This window comes from Pelophylax lessonae, assembly GCF_965119305.1.
Source record: "Pelophylax lessonae genome assembly, chromosome: 3".
NCBI lineage: Eukaryota > Metazoa > Chordata > Amphibia > Anura > Ranidae > Pelophylax > Pelophylax lessonae.
In genome coordinates this window covers 278,584,270-278,602,155 of record NC_138770.1, presented here as the reverse complement: position 1 = coordinate 278,602,155, position 17,886 = coordinate 278,584,270, and the positions used below count along the sequence as shown (strand labels likewise).

The 17,886-nt window shown below is 42.7% G+C and overlaps 1 protein-coding gene across 1 annotated transcript in view; it reads right to left on the bottom strand.

The window, feature by feature from the left end:
* USP13 (ubiquitin specific peptidase 13) overlaps positions 1-17,886 on the bottom strand; it is a 159,243-nt gene that overhangs the window by 51,654 nt on the left and 89,703 nt on the right. Inside the window, exons 8-9 of the mRNA XM_082248812.1 lie at positions 16,180-16,367; positions 10-81 (exon numbers count right to left, since the gene is read on the bottom strand). Coding sequence (XP_082104938.1) covers positions 10-81; positions 16,180-16,367 — 260 coding nt within the window. The remainder of the gene's footprint in view (positions 1-9; positions 82-16,179; positions 16,368-17,886) is intronic.

Sequence of the window (17,886 nt, the reverse complement as noted above, 5' to 3'; positions counted from 1 at the left end):
GGTACTTACATCTGTGTATTGAAGTCTTGGGTTGGGTCCAGAGGAGCATAGTCAAATATTCGTGTCAAGCTCCCTACGTAACTAGAAAAATAAAACAAGCACTGACAGAATTAGGAATTGGAAAATTGTTTAATTAAATGCACACTTTGTTCTTTTATCTACCATCTGTCACTCACAAAATTATATACCTTGGATTATATATACAGAACATTGAAGGACAACCATTAAAATACATAAAAAGTATTTCCAATTTAACTCCACAGACATCATAGTAATGCAGTGTGTTTAATGGAGTTATACATAACTGGTTTATATACAGTATGCAAGCAAGTCAGATGTGAGTGATCATTCTTTGGTATCACCAATATTTAAAAAAGGGCAGAGGCATATCCCGGGCAATTATAGGCCAGTCAGCCTGATGTCAATAGTATGTAAATTACTGGAAAGGATAAGGGACTATATCCAATAATTTGCTAAAGTCAACAGTATCATCAGCAGTAATCAGCATGGGTTTTCAAAAGGACGTTCTTGTCAGACTAATCTGTTAACATTCTACGAGGAGGTGAGCTGTGAGCTAGATAGGGGGAGACCTGTGGAGGTGGTGTATCTGGATTTTGGTAAGGCATTCGATACAGTCCCCCACAAATGATTAATTTACAAAATAAGGTCTGCAGGCTTAGACCACAAGGTTTGCTCTTGAATAGAAAACTGGTTAAAGGGGCGTGTAATAAATAGGGTGGTAATAAATAACGCATACTCAGACTGGTCTGGAGTGGTAAGTGGGGGCCCCCAAGGCTCAGCCCTGGGACCAATTTTGTTCAATTTATTCATAAATAGCATTGAGGACGGGATCACTAGCTCAATCTCAGTTTTTTGCAGATGACACAAAATTAAGCAGGGCAATAACTTCACATCATGATGCACAAATCTTTTAGAATGACCAGAACAAAATAACAGTGTAGGCAACTACGTGGCAAATGAGGTTTAATGTTTAAAGTGTAAGGTATTGCACTTGGGGACTAAAAACATAAAAACGCAAAACACGCGTTGGGGGGGAACCTCTGGGGGAATCAAGAATAGAGAAAGATCTGGGAGTCTTAGTAGAAGATAGACTAAGCAATAGCATGCAATGTCAAGCTGCAGTTGCCAAAGCCAGCAGAATATTAGCATGGATATATTCCAGTGATAAAACTATAATCCTACCACTTTATAAAACTCTGGTCCAGCCACATCTGGAGTATTCTGTCCAGTTCTGGTCGCCATTCCTCAGAAAGGATGTGCTGGAACTGGAAAGAGTCCAAAGAAGGGCAACTAAGCTGATTAGGGGATAGGAGGACCTAAATTATGAGGAGCGCTTACAAGCGCTTGATTTATTCTCCCTGGAGAAGAGACACCTGAGAGGAGACATGATAGCGATTTACAAATACCTCAACAGTGATCTCAGCATAGAAAAAAAAAATATTCAGCCAAAAGGAGTGTAAGAGGACACGAGGCCATACAATGCGATTAGAGGAGAAGCGATTTAACCTCAGGCTACGCAAGGGTTTTTTTACAGTAAGGGCAATAAGATTGTGGAACTCTCTTCCACAAATGGTAGTAACTGCGGGGAGTATGGCTACTTTTAAAAGACTCTTGGACATACATCTCCAAGATCAAAACATTCTGGGGTATGGGAAATGAATACGTCCACACACCTACACAGATTGAACTGGATGGACTATTGTTTTTATTCAACCTCAACTACCATGTAACTTCTTCCCTACTGCATCATAGTTTGGCCAAAAATTTTGGCCAAAAGACAGTGTTGCACATCCCAAGGTTAGGCAAGGTTCTTAAGGGCAAGGCAGAGGGAGATTTATTTACAGGGTATCTGGAAAAATATAACAGAGGATAAAACCATGGACTTGTTCTAAGACAGGCATGTCCAACCTGCGGCCCGGAACCCCAGGCAATGCGGCCCACTGCCCCCTAACAATTTATTTTTTTTGCTGGGGAGGAAGGAAGTCGGGTCGGGGGCATGGCCACAGCGGCTTCCGACTAATGGTAGGCAGAGGCTGCCTCGGAGGGGAGGCGAGTATGTGCAGTGTTTCTCACTCTTACCACCATGACCACTTCAAATCACTGAAGTGGTCATGGTGGTTAGTGTTTCTTTGGGGGTTGTGGGGGGGGGGGTTGGGGGGGTGCGGCGGCGCGGGAAGGGCTCGGCAGCATTTTACTTCTATACCTTAACTATAGTATATATTTTTTATATGCGGCCCGAGAAAATTTCTCTACACTCAATGTGGCCCAGAGAAGCCAAAAGGTTGGACACCCATGTTCTAAGACATAGGTTGGAAATAATCACATATTTTATATGTATGATCTACAGTATACGCCTAGGTAAGAAAAAAAAAATATAGAAGTTCTCCAAATTTAATTCTTTCCTTGGAAACATTTTCAGTACTCCTTTTTAGAAAAAAAAATAAAAATTATATATAACAAAAAAAAGGGAGTGAATTGACATTTTGAATAATGCTTGAGATAACTGGAAAATATGTGTCACATGATCCAATTATCAAATTTGTTTAGTGAATTGAGCTAAAACTAAGACTTCTGTCCCACAAACCACAAAATCTGTCTCCGAGTGCCCCCATTTTTTTAGAAAGCATAAAAAAAGGATAGGAATAGGAATTGATAAGCTGCAAAATAAATGTTTGCTTTTGGGTTTAATACCACTTTAACTGCTTGCGGACTGCCCGCCGCATATATACTGTGGCAGGCTGGCTCGACTGCGCGAATCACCGTACCTGTACAGCGGTTGGGGGAGCGGTCCTGCCCCCACTAGGCAGCGGGGATGCTGATCCACGGGACCGGGAGCACTGATTGCCGCCAGGCACCCGCGATCACTCCCCGCTAAGAGAGAAGGGAGGTCTGTTGTTGTAAAAACAACAGACTGTTCTCTCTGAAATGATCACAGAACGCCTGTGATCATCCTATATAGGATCACAGGTCTCGGTGTTCATTTCACAAGTCCCTCCCCCATACATTTAGAAAACACTCCCCTAGGCTCACACTTAACCCTTTGATCACCCCTAGGTTAACCCCTTCTCTGCCAGTGTCATTATTACAGTAACAGTGCATATTTTTACCACTGATGACTATAGTAATGTCACTGGTCCCCCCAAAAGTGTACAAAATGTCAGTTAGGGGTCAGATCTGTCCGCCGCAGTCTCACTAAAAATTGCAGATCACCGCCATTACTAGTAAAAAAAAAAAAAAAAAAAAAATTTAACAAAATGACATACATCTTTCCCCTAGTATGTAGACGCGATAACTTTTGCGCAATACGCTTTTTGGGATTTTTTTTACCAAAAATATGTAGCAGAATACAAATTGGCCTAAAAGGATGAAAAAAAATGGATTTTTACATTTTTTTTGGGAATGTTAAATAGCAGAAAGTGAAAAATATATATTTTTTTTCCAGAATTGCCACTCTTTTTTTTTTTTGTTTATAGCGCAAAAAATAAAAAATAAAAATCACACAGGTGAATAAATACCACCAAATGGTACAGCGTCGCACTACCACGCAATTGTCCGTTAAAGTAACGCAGTGCCGAATCGCAAAAAAAATGGCCTGTTCATTAAGGGGGCAAATCCTCCGGTCCAGAAGTGGTTAAGAATCCAGACAAGTAAAAAAACTCTAACTCCTAACTTAATTTCCCCATAAACCTTCAACTATTATTATAAGTTTATTAACTACTAATATTTGAATGTTTTCAAAGCCGTATGCATCTGTGCCCCATGTGAGGGCCGCATATTCTGCGCATCCCTGTGCAGGAATTCTCATAGGTGTAAACTGGGACATAGCCCCTGCTCTCAATGTGACATCTGGGTGGGTACACAGCCCTGAACGCATCCTGGATGAGAACAAGGCCTAACATTAAAAAATGCAAAATCAGAAAACAACAAAAAACATATTATATATTCATAATCATTATAATCATAATTTTTGTGTCATTTTAAACAGGACTAAATATAGAATAAAGTTTATCTACTTTTATTTACACGAACACTGATTAAAAAGAAAAAAAAAATACTTTTCTGTTACCTTTTTGCCAAGGATTGCAAAAAAATATGTTATATTTTATTTACCGTACTTTACCGTACAATCCATTTCTCTGAACTCATCGACGGAAACAGCGCTCCGTAAATCATAACTAGTGGGTTATATTGCCTCCTCCAGGAGAAGGACTAGGCAGAACAAAAACACCTGGCTACACCCATGTGCTGTCCTCAGCTGGTATAAAACCCCCCTCTCTGCTCTAGGTAATCAGTTTCGTAGCAAGCAGTATTAGAAGTATCAGAACTGCATAGAGGGGTGGGTGCTGTGTCCGTCGATGAACTCAGAGAAATGGATTTTACGGTAAGTACAAAAATCCCATTTTCTCTTTCGTTCATCGACGGACACAGCGCTTCATAAATCATAACTAGTGGAACATCCAAAAGTATTGCCAAAAGGAAAATGAGGGGTGGGGAAAATAACGCAAGGCTAACCATAAGAGCTCTTAAGGAGAACACAGGAGCCTTAACCGGGTCACTGGAGCCTTGTCTGAAAAATAAAAGGTTTAAAGAAAAAACACCCCTCTAGAGAGAACAGCCCCTCTTAAATAGCAGCCTGCAAAACTTTGCAGCCAAAAGAAGCACCCACAGATGCCAAAGTATCTACCTTATAGAATTTTGTGAAGATATGTACCGACGACCAAGTGGCTGCCTTGCAAACTTGCGATATTGAAGCCTGATGATGGAGGGCCAAGAAGCACTCAGCCCAGAGTAGAATGCGCCATGACAGGGAAAGGTGGAACCTGAACTTTAAGGGAATAGGCCTGAGTCACCGTCTGATCCATCTGGAGATGGTAGCCGAAGAAGCCACCAGCCCTTTTCTTGTTCCGTCCGTAACCATAAAAGCGAGTCTGACCTCCGAAAAGACTCAGTAGCTGCCAGACCTGAATTGCACAAACCACATCCAAGGTATGCAAAGCAAATTCCTTGGGACGAGCCGGCTTGGGACACGAGGAAGGCAACACAATGTCCTCATTCAAATGGAAGGTCAGAGACAACTTTGGGCAGGAATGATGGACAGGGACAAAGAACCACTTTATCCCTATGGACCACTAAATAGGGACTGCGACAGGATAATGCAGCCAATTCCAATACCCTGCGGTCCGAGGTAATAGCCACCAAGAATGCCACCTTCTGGGATAACGTAGGCAAGGGAATCTCCCAAATATTCTCAAATGGAGGTTTCTGGAGAACCGAAAACACTAAATTTAAATCGCATGACGGCAAAAGAGACCGTACAGGTGGAGCCACATGTTGAATCCCCTGAATGAAGGTACAAACTAAAGAGTGCGTGGCTAGGGGTTGCTGAAAGAAGATTGCCAAGGCAGACACCTGGCCCTTGATGGTACTCAAGACCAACTTCTGATCAACACCCTGTTGAAGAAAGGTTAAGATCTGAGCCACAGAAAAGGATTGAGGATGAGCACCGCCATAGTAGGGATCACTGATCCAGACAGACCTCTATCCCTCAGTACCTAGCCTGCAACAGCTAAGCCATTAAAACAAGTGACTGAAAGCAGGATGGTAGATTAGCCCTTGGGACAACTGGTCTTCTCTGAGAGGAAGCCCCCAAGGGACGTTTACAGCCACCAGGATGATTGGAAGATCCTCGCAGGATCTGCAGAAGAAGCCTGAGCCGAGGATGATACTGGCCTTACCGTGGCCCTTGGAAGACTGCGGCGTCTGTAAGAGGACTCCATGACCTTGTCACAAGCCTCGGTATCCTCCTGTGGAGCTGAACCTGCTAAAGGAGCTGCATGTAAGTCTGTGCAAACAGAACTGTCTTGAAGGTGGATACCACCAGGCTCAGAACCTGTATGCAAAATGGGAGAGAGAACTATCTACGTGACAGCAGTTTGTGCAGAGGAAGGACCATACTGGTCAGGAATAAAATCAGAAATAGGTAAATTCATTCCCTGGACAGGGATAGGGGGAACCTTAGGTAGTTCAGACATCACCTGAACCTTTGCAGAAATTAAATCTGCACAAGGAGACTCAGGACCTAAAAAAAAAAAAAAAACAAAATAAAAAAAAAAAACTAAGGATAAGCTTTGTCCCCCCTTCTGGGTACCCCCAAAAGAAACATTTTGTGGATCTCCTGGACGCACAGCAAAGACGTCCACAGGGCAAGAAACCAGTGAAGATGTCCCCCCACCCCAATAATGAGTGAGGGCAGACCTTCATGCTGAAGGGGTCTTGTCTGCTGGTCTGGGGAAGCTATCTCTAGGCTTACCAGACCAAGGTTGCTTGGAACCTCCAGAGAAGATTTAAAAGGTCTATTTCCCTTATTCTCTGTCCAAGAAGAACAAAAGAATTCTCTATATGCGGCGAGGCTTCTTCCCTTTCCTTGACTGTGGCAGGAAGGTACTAACACCCCCCCCCCACCCCCCTCCATGATACCCTTAATGAGATCATCCAGGGTAGCCTCAAACAAGCGATTGCCTTGAAAGGGTAGATCAATGAGAGCTTTCTTAGAGGCTTGGTCTGCGGACCAATTCTTAAGCCAGGGCACGCGCCTTATCACCACCGCTGAAACAGAAAGTTTGGACAGCACAGGAGCTGTATCCAAAGTTGCATCACACATTAACCTGCAGCCCATGGACCAACTGGTCTACTAAATCAACATAAGCAGCGTGGACCTGCTCCCCCCCCCCCCCCCCCCAGGGCCTGGCACAAAAGCTTGGTCCATTCAGTTAGGGTCTGAGACACCAGAGCTACGGCAAAGACTGGCCGCAATGCCGATCCAGTCATAGTAAACATGCTGTGTGCCCCAGCCTCCGCTTTCTTGTCAGCCGGGTCCTTAGACGGGGATTCCTCTACTGGGATCATGGTTGCTTTATTCAACCTGGAAACAGGAGGGTCCACCACTGGTGAACAAGCCCACTTTAAAAGTGACTCCTCAAAAGGGTAACTTTGGTTGTTCCCATTCCTTACAGGAAAACCTGTCAAAATTAGGGACACCAGGAAACACCTTTGGAGTACGATGCCACTTGTGCGTACCAAACGATATAGCCACGTCCATGGCTACATCAGCCACATCCTCCATTTTTACAGTCTCACGCACTGAAGTGATAAGTGCATCTACCAGCACTTTTTCATTCGCTAATGTGACCATGGAGGAATCATCCTCCCCATCGAATGGATCAGGTGATGTGATATGAAGTCCCCCTGGACGGACCACGTCCACGGTGGCATCAAGCTCAGAATCAGATGAGACAGCCTAAGCAGGGGAAGGCGGGGGATGCTTCCTCCTGGACCTTTGCCCACACGCCACTTCCACTGCAGGACTGCCGTCAGTGCAACCATGGGAAGCTGGGGTTTCCGAGGGACCTGTCACCTCCTTGAGGGGGTCAGTGGAGGAGATGTGACCCTTCATAAGGACCTTGCAGTACAAAAACAATCTTTTAGCACCACTAAAGGATCCCCTCAAGGCTCAGGGTACCTATCAGCAGAGAGAGAGATAACAGGGACCCCCCAAAGACTCACCCTACCTAGTGGAGGAGCACCGAGAATTAGAACCCAGCATCATCATGGGCGCTATCCCTGTTCATACATCCCAGGCACAGAAAGAGGAAACTAAGGAGGAAGAGGAGGAGCTTTGGCATCCCCACGAGGCTTCAGTTGACTCCAGCATCTCCCAGACTAAGGGAAAATGGCCCCCGTAAAATCATCCAGCTACACAAACATGGCCGCCAACCAGAGACCAGTCAGACTAAGGGAAAATGGCCACCATCAGCTACAAACACTGAAGCATGTTGCCAGGATCTTTCCTGCACGTCCTGCAATGTTGCATCCTCTGCAAGGGGACCTCCCTAAAGGTAGGACACACGTTTAGGGGAGACTCTGCACTGGTCTCTGCACTGGGACCCCCCTGCACTATATCCACACTGTAAACAGTAGGGCATGCACCTAGGGGGGTCTCCTACACTGGGACCCCTCCAGACTACCAGGGCAGGACACACACTATCCCCGGACCCTTACAGAGTGGGGATAGTGGGGGAGAGCCTAGGGGTCTCTGCTGCATTCTCTACCCTGGAACCCCCATCAGACTCTAGGTCCAGACAGGGGGGAATTGGAGTGGCGGGAAGCCCAGCTCAGTGAGGGATTTAAGGATAGGAGTAAGGAACCTGCAGGCAGGTCCGACCATCCATGGAGGTTACCCACGTCCTCCCCAAAGAAAACCACCAAAAGGGGAGAGGGGAACTGTACTTACCCTTCCATGGTGCGGGTAATGCTCCAGACAGAACTCCTCGCCACCGAAGTGGTGGAGCGGTCAGCCAAGGGACCCAAGCCCGGTCGTAATGCAACCCTGCCAGACGTTTAACTCATGGGCCAGCCTCTGTCCATGAGGCTATGTCACGGCTGACCTAGCGCGTAGCTGCGGTCTGCACGCGCTTGCTGGCTGGGCTGGGGGACCACTGGATCTAGATTAGCCCAGCAATTGATTTTAGATCTCCCAAGAGAAAAAAACAAAAAGGAGGTAAGGAAGGAGAAAATTGTTAGAACCAGAGGTTCCAGCCGGGAGCTTAGGTCCTTTCTCCTGACTGGACAGAATAAAACTAATTACCTAGAGCAGAGCAGGGGGTTATATACCAGCTGAGGACGGCCCATGGGCCTAGCACGGTGTTTTTTGTTCCGTTGATGAGTGAAAGAGAAAAATATTTTGCAAGACATCAAAAAAAGAAAACCTTGTTTGTCTTAAAAGAAAAAAAAATTACTTTGTTACCTTTAGTGATAACAAAAAATGACTGTCAAATAAACCGGCTTATATATCAGAAATGCAAAAATTGCTTCGGTTCATATGGGATGTACAACTGTGAGACCTGAAGTAGTTAAAGAGTGGTCTATGATTGGAGGACGAGCACATGAGAGGTCTCCCTCCTTCATTTATACTATTGATCCTGTTTCATTCATAGATGCAGTAGTATGGCTTTTATGAATGGAGGGGGTGGACAGTGGGCATAGCAGGGAACTCTTGAGGAATGTTTGTCACTACTCCCCAAGTTCTATTAAACCCAGTAAAAGCCACATGTTAGCGTAAGGGAGCTGGAGCAGGAGGTGTCTAGGTAGCCACTGGATGGCAATCATTACCATATAACGTATTACAGTTAATGCTCCAAACAGCATCACAAAGTCAAAACATGTTATCAAAAGCAATACCTGGACAACCTGCTGCTGCTCATGAAAACTCCTGAAACTCAGAAGGAAATCAAGGCATTGCCAAAAATCAATAGAAGATAGTTAAAGATGTATTTCCATCTAATAGATCTGCAGAAATGGAAAGAACAGTGATCTGGTCTGAGATGTTCAGCATGTGGTGGCTTAAGATGGTTTAATGCAACTGTATACTATATTTCATTGCCAAGCTTCTTGTCATGGTAGGTCAGTCATCCTAGGGTTACACTATTTCTTTATGTCAGTCTACAGTCATATGTTTACCAACGTCAGCTTTCAGTAGTGTGACTATTCCTCTAGTTACATTGTGAGGAATATAAATAACATGGCAGAAACTGAGCCTAACCTGTGAAGAGTGGATGTAGTGTCCCTCCAACACTAAAGAAATCTTCCTTCATCTTAATCTTAGTATATAGTGAGATGAAGCAAATGCTTAGGGTGAGTGACAGGTTTTTAATCATTCTGAAATATTTTTAACAATGCCCAATCATTTAATTTTTCCATAGTAAATGGGAAGGTGCTTTAATAATGCACATACCACATAAAAACAGTATAGCAATGGTAAACACAAGAGGTGAGACTTAAAGCAGAACTCCACCCAAAAGGGAAGTTCCTCTTTAAGCCCTCCTCCCCTGCACATTTGGCATGTCATTTTCTTTGGGGGGGGGGGGGGGTACCTAGTTTTGACAGATAGCTACTCCTACTTGGATTGCCTAGGTGACCTGAGCAGAAGTTCTCCTCTGTTCCTCCAGGTCACAGGTCCCAGAAGACTGCGAGGGCCATGCACAAAGCGCAGTACTGCTCACACAAGCGCAGTGGGCAGCTGGCTGTGAAGCCATAAGCAACACAGCCGGCTGCCCAAAGTTATGATGCTGATGCCGGGATCCCAAAGACTAGTGAAGAACTAGCCCGGTTGATGATGGCACTGGATACCTGGACAAGTAAGTGTTCTTTAAATAAAAGTCAGCAGCTAAAGACTTTGTAGCTGTTGACTTTTAATTCTTATTTCCTCCCCCCAGAGAGAACAACCTCTTTATGCAGGCCATTCTGTATAGAATTTTCTTTCCTTCAACCACAGGTTGAAGGAAAGAAAACTGCACGATTCCTACATCAACATAATCAGTGTTGATGGGGTAATCCCTCCTGCTGTACTATTGTATGCTGACAGTGGGAGATTTCCCAGCCCTCAGAATAGAATGATCACTGCCGGCGGCTATAGCCGCCAGCAGTGAGGTCAAACCGGCCAAATTACGATCTGTCTATGGCCCTAGTAATCCTGTTAGAAGTTGATAGATCTCAAAGTTGCCTATGGGACCCATCCGTTTACCAATGTCAGGAAAAACAGGTCCAGAGGAAGAACTCATTGTTTTCATTAAGGTAGACCTACACCATATCATTAAAATTGCATAGTAACAGGTTAAGGTAATTTCAAAAGTTGTTTTCACTAGTTTTAAACTTGCAGCTTTCAATAAAAAATACCTGGTGATCCTGCCATAAAGGCCTATGTGAAGTTAATTTCTCCTTTTGATGTGACAACTGTGTCCAAAATGTCCCCCTGCTGTGTCACTCTCACTACTTAGGAATGACTACAAGCAGCCATACTGACAATGGTAAGTGTGTGATGACGTCAAGCGTATGACGAAACCGGTCGGGTGAGTCAGATGTGACGCTACCACACCCCCAACAGCCGGCTTCTATGATCTGCCATGCTCCAGGAGATGTTTGCTCTCTTCTAAACGCTGGCCTATTGCTTTTTATGCTTGTGATACTCATCTGAAATGTGAGTTTGATATCTTTTAATTTAATAAACGGATTGTATTTTATGGAATTACGCTATGTCCCTGTCATCAATTTCTTTATACATGCTATATGGATACCTGATCTGAAGTGTTTGGTGAGGTGACACCCTGTGGCCGTTCCTGGCATTACCATCTAAAAAGCTTATATAGGTCTACTCATTAATTTGGGTGACCCATTTGATCTGGTAAGCAGCCAATCCATTTATATTCTGTGGTGACCTGCACAGTGGTGTTTTTCGTCTTCAACGGTTTCTTGTTGATGTAACAACCACACTACTTACTGGGACTTGTGGCTCCTTGAATCTTTTACCCATTATATCTCAAAATAATATAGAGGATTTTGTTTGGACACCGTCCTATATTTTTTTCCATTCTTCATTGCATGGACTCTTGTTATACACATATTGGACACTTTATATGCATTTATGTATTTTTTTTTCACTATACATTCACATATATTTTGATTGTTGCAATTGCATTTATTTATTTATAATGTTCTTTTTGCACTAATGTCACGATTTATGATATCGATTTCACCTTTAAAAAAGTTCTTTTGTTTAGCCATACTGACAAACATAGCACAGGTATGTCACAATCACGAAGCTAGCCCAGAGCAATGATGTGCAGCCAACATAGAGCAAGTGCATGCATATAGGAAGTTTCTGAAAAAAGGTCGAAGATCAGACTTTTGAGATGAAAAAAAAAATGCCATTGCATTTTTTCCCACTGAAATGTAAGAAAGGCAAAAAAATGGAAAATAAATTCAAAGCAATTGTTTATTACAGCAAAGATCATCCAGTTTGGTCATCTACTTTAATCAATTAGGTACATATATAAAAGAAGGATAGCAAACAAAGACTGGATAATAGGATTCTGAAGTTGGTCCCAATTACCCATTTTAAAGTAAAAATAATAGAGTACGGAAAACAAAAAATGTGGCTCTCGAAGTTCCAATTAAAACCAAATCTCTCTGAACAGGTCCTTTAGGCTGTATGAAGGTATTTACTCGACAGCTCACTTATAACTTGCTGCCATGTAATAGGCATACCACACCACCCCCTGCAGAAGTGCTAATGGTATTGAATTGCTGTTGTTTCCTTTAGATTTAGGAGTCAGAATAAAAGTTGCATTTTGAATGGCAACATACAGTGCCTTGCGAAAGTATTCGGCCCCCTTGAACTTTTTGACCTTTTGCCACATTTCAGGCGTCAAACATAAAGATATAAAACTGTAATTTTTTTTGAAGAATCAACAACAAGTGGGACACAATCATGAAGTGGAACAAAATTTATTGGATATTTCAAACATTTTTAATAAATAAAAAACCTAAAAATTAGGCGTGCAAAATTATTCAGCCCCCTTAAGTTAATACTTTGTAGCGCCACCTTTTGCTGCGATTACAGCTGTAAGTCGCTTGGGGTATGTCTCTATCAGTTTTGCACATCGAGAGACTGAAATTTTTGCCCATTCCTCCTTGCAAAACAGCTTGAGCTCAGTGAGGTTGGATGGAGTGTGTTTGTGAACAGCAGTTTTCAGTTATTTCCACAGATTCTCGATTGGATTCAGGTCTGGACTTTGACTTGGCCATTCTAACACCTGGATATGTTTATTTGTGAACCATTCCATTGTAGATTTTGCTTTATGTTTTGGATCATTGTCTTGTTGGAAGACAAATCTCCATTCCAGTCTCAGGTCTTTTGCAGACTTCATCAGGTTTTCTTCCAGAATGGTCCTGTATTTGGCTCTATCCATCTTCCATCAATTTTAACCATCTTCCCTGTTCCTGCTGAAGAAAAGCAGGCTCAAACCATGATGCTGCCACCACCATGTTTGACAGTGGGGATGGTGTGTTCAGGGTGATGAGCTGTGTTGCTTTTACGCCAAACATAACGTTTTGCATTGTTTCCAAAAAGTTTGATTTTGGTTTCATCTGACCAGAGCACCTTCTTCCACATGTTTGGTGTGTCTCCCAGGTGGCTTGTGGCAAACTTTAAACAACACTTTTTATGGATATCTTTAAGAAATGGCTTTCTTCTTGCCACTCTTCCCTAAAGGCCAGATTTGTGCAGTATACGACTGATTGTTGTCCTATGGACCTCAGCTGTAGATCTCTGCAGTTCATCCAGAGTGATCACGGGCCTCTTGGCTGCATCTCTGATCAGTCTTCTCCTTGTATGAGCTGAAAGTTTAGAGGGACGGCCAGGTCTTCGTAGATTTGCAGTGGTCTGATACTCCTTCCATTTCAATATTATCGCTTGCACAGTGCTCCTTGGGATGTTTAATGCTTGAGAAATCTTTTCGTATCCAAATCCGGCTTTAAACTTCTCCACAACAGTATCTCGGACCTGCCTGGTGTGTTCCTTGTTCTTCATGGTGCTCTCTGCGCTTTAAACAGACCTCTGAGACTATCGCAGATCAGGTGCATTTATACAGAGACTTGATTACACACAGGTGGATTCTATATATCATCATTAGTCATTTAGGTCAACATTGGATCATTCAGAGATCATCACTGAACTTCTGGAGAGAGTTTGCTGCACTGAAAGTAAAGGGGCTGAATAATTTTGCACGCCCAATTTTTCAGTTTTTTATTGGTTAACAAAGTTTGAAATATCCAATACATTTTGTTCCGCTTCATGATTGTGTCCCACTTGTTGTTGATTCTTCACAAAAAATTACAGTTTCATATCTTTATGTTTGAAGCCTGAAATGTGGCAAAAGGTTGAAAAGTTCAAGGGGGCCGAATACTTTCGCAAGGCACTGTATTTACTGTGAGCTGCAACAAACATCTCCATATCCACTTGATTTGGCATACATTTATAAATTCAATATTCACTTAAATTTTTCAGTCATGTGCATGTGAAATAAGATAACAGGAATTTGCTTCTGATATTATGTGATAATTGAAGTGAATCCTAACACAATTTACTGTGTGAAAATTCTCAACTTTAAGTGGTTGTAGACCTCAGTCATGAAATCTGAACAAAGCACATACAGTTAGATCCATATATATTTGAATACAGGCACAACATTAGTTTTTTCAGGTATTAACCAAAACATATTCAATTTATAGTTACATAGTGGATATTGGCTGAAAGTGCACACACTCACTTTTAATATGAGGATATGTACATCCAAATCAGAGGAAGGGTTTAGGAGTTACAGCTCTTAAGATATGCCATCCCCTTTTTCAAGGGACCAAAAGTAATTGGAAAATTGAATCAAAAGCTGTTGGAGGGACAGGTGTTGGCTACTTCGTTGTTTCTTCATCAATTAGGCAGGTAAGAGGTATAGAGTTGATTCTAAGTGTGGTATTTGCATTTGGAATCTTTTGCTGTGAACCTACATCATGTGTTCAAAGGAGCTGTCCATGCAAGTGAAACAGGCCATTGCAAGGCTTCATTGCAAAACTAAACAAATCCATCAGAGAGATAGCAGCAACATTAGGAGTGGCAAAATCAACAGTTTGGTACATTCTGAGGAAAGAAGAAGGCACTGCTAAGCTCAGCAACATAAAGAGGCAACAGTGGTGGATGATCGCAGGACCCTCTCTATGGTAAAGAAAAACCCATTCAGACAAGTGAGGGGAGCTCTCCAGGAGAATCAAAAGAAGACTTCACGACAGCAAAACACAGAAGGTTCAGCACAGGGTGCAAACCATTCATAACCCTGAAGAATACAAACGCCAGATTAGACTTTGCCAAAAAACATCTAAAAAAGACAGACCAGTTCTGGAAAAGCATTCTTTGGATGGATGTAACTAAAATTAATCTGTACCAGAATGACGAGAAGAATAAAAAAGTGTGGAGAAGGCTTGGAACAGCTCTTGATCCAAAGCACACAACGTCATCTGTAAAACATTGTGGAGACAGAGTGATGGCATGGGCATGCATGGCTTCCAGTGGCACTGGGTCATTGGTGTTTATTGATGATGTGACAGAAGAGAGAAGCAGCCAGATGAATTCTGCAGTGTTTAGAGATATACTGTCAGCCCAGATTCAGCCAAATGCAACAAAGTTGATTGGACGTTGCTTCACAGTACAGGTGGACAATGATCCAAAACACACTGCAAAAGCAACCCAGGAGTAAGTGGTTAAAGCTGAAAGTCTGCACTTCAAATTAATTTGGATTGTTTTGTTTTAATTTTATTCTGGTGGCATACAGAGCCAAAAGTATGAAAATTGTGGCTGTGTCCAAATATATATGGCCGAACCGTATGTCTGTAGTGTTTACTTGTCTCTCTCCAAAGCTCTAAGTGTGGTTTCTCTCTGGTGTTTCATTGCACGGTTATAAGCACTTCCAGAGTTTTCCAGACACATGAGAAAAATTTGTCATGGGGGAGGAGAGCTCAGCACTAGAGATGGGCTCTGACGTGTTTGGGATCCTAGTCCCAACCTACCTGCCTGATCCCGCCAGGAAACCGCACGGCACGCCGCTAATTACAGGCAGTGAGACGTTTCCTAGTCCACAGCTGCACAGCTTGTCTATTTAAACCACAGCTCTACATGGTCCTTGGTTCCTGTGTATGTGTGAAGGGGGTGTATCCCTTTCCTCCCATCAGCTCTCACACACTGTACAAGAGCTCTAACTGCAGCTCCCCACCTCGCCCCTCTCTGCTCCAGACAGATGCAGAATGATTTCATCCCAATTGTGCACTTTTGAAGGGATGTAGGGTAGAGATGGCTGCAGATAATCAAGTAAAACTTTTGTAGGAGGATTTGTTTAATCTCTGTATATCACCTGAGGCTATTCACTTCACTGGGTTTATGTGAGGGTTTACAACCGCTTTAGGTTGTTGCTTTTCCACAATATATTGTAGGCAGCCCCAAGAGATATGATCAACTACAATGAAGGCCAAATCTGACAAAACCTGAGATATGCCATTCATCATAGGTGTCAAACTCCTATATAATCAAACTTTTTATGAACGCATCTACTATACCAGACATTCAATATCCAACTGCTAATACACAGAACAATTATCAACAGACTTTTTTGTTAATAATTGTTTTAGCATAGAATGTTCAGCTCATGAGCTTCTGGTTTAATTTTACCGTGGTAATTTGATTTCACATATATCTACAGAAGAAGTAATGATGACACTTACGCCCTCTGGAATTCTGGTATGCTGAAGATAACCTGCATCACAGTGCTGAGGTAGGAACTGTTCCCCTGGTTCTTAATACCAGTGTAGCCGGAGCCAAACATCGGCTTCAACTTCAGCCCGGTCTCTTGGACGACTTCCCACTCGCTGACCCTTGGTTTAACTTCATTATCCATAACGCCATTCTCTGTCTGCCAACAACAAGCCTCCATTCAGATACAATCAAAACATTTAAAAGAAAGGGAATGAAAAGCACATACAGTTTTAATACATCCACAATGTGTTGATTTTTTTTTACAGTTTTACTCACGGAAGACTCCATTAACAGGAAGGATTCACGGTCTTGATTAAATACCTTTACTGATTTATTAGTTTGAAGAAGAACTGAACCCAAAATTGATTTTCTGTTTACAATGGAATGGAGAATATTTCCATCCTTACAAACTTTACAGCTCTCTCAGACAACCAGCATATCTAAGGGCCCAGTCACAATTGTTGTTTTAGCAGATGCATTTTTCCTTGAAATCAACAGAAATTCATCAAACTGTACATCAACATATGTTTTGATTTTCATTGGTGTCAAAGTGAAATGCATTTAAAAAAAACAGAAAAGTGAAGTGTGAATGGGCCCCTAATAGATCATGGGGAGATTTTCAGTATCTCGCCTGCTGATTCTCAACATACTATTATGTGGTATTCATCAGAGGGTGAAAAATGAAGACAATCCAAATCTTCTGCCTTTTAAGGGAATATACTGAACTAAAGTTTTGTCTGAAAACAAATTTTGCCCTTCTGTAGGGAGTAAAAAATTAGCAGTTTCAGGTAGTTGTTCCTCTTTAAAGTTGGCAGACATATCTGAAATAAAGTAACGCCTGGTGACAGACATATAGCCCAAATATTACTGCATATTTATGGTACAATGTAATCAGTTTGCCTTTAAAACTATTAATACTGTACCTTCAAGTGCAATTTAACTCACATCCCCCTCCTACCTTTTATGTTTGGTTCTCTTCAAAACACGCGCTCATCTGCTCAGCCAATCCAGGGTTTTCCTGCAGTAATCTGCTGTTTGGGTGACAACCTGTGTTCTGCACCACCATCTGAGCCCCCCCTCAGCTGGTTGCCTCTTCCAGGTTCAGCTATACCAGCCCCCAATCATGCATCTAGCCACACCCATCAGCTACTCTGTGAATGGGCATTTGCAGTCTCATGGGAGATGTAACTGGAGTCTTAAAAGGGGTTTCAAGAGAAGGACACATCAGAATGGCGGCAACAGACACAGTTTGAAATAGCCCCCACCCTTCCCCCAAAAAAAATTAAAGGTGGAGTGACGTTCCACTTTAAATAATCTATTGCCAGTTTAACTATTAGCAGCCACATTTATGCATGCCACAGGTAAGGGAGGCTTTTTTCAACAACCGTGTTTCAAATGGGCATCTTATAAGTGCTAAACAGGCAAAGGACATTGAAAATCCAGCCCCTGTGGTCAAAAGCAACCCCTCCGCCTATCTAGGGAAGCATCATGATTGGCCCAAAACTATGATCTCTAGCCTCATTGCCCATTTTTGAGATACAAGAGACAGGAGGGAGCAGGCTTGCACACTTAACCATGGTAGTGGTTCCAAAACTGAATAATCAAGTACCATGAATTTTAGAACTTCTGGATTGCTTTATAGGGTATGTCAGCACATTTTGGTGCCTTCTTTCAAG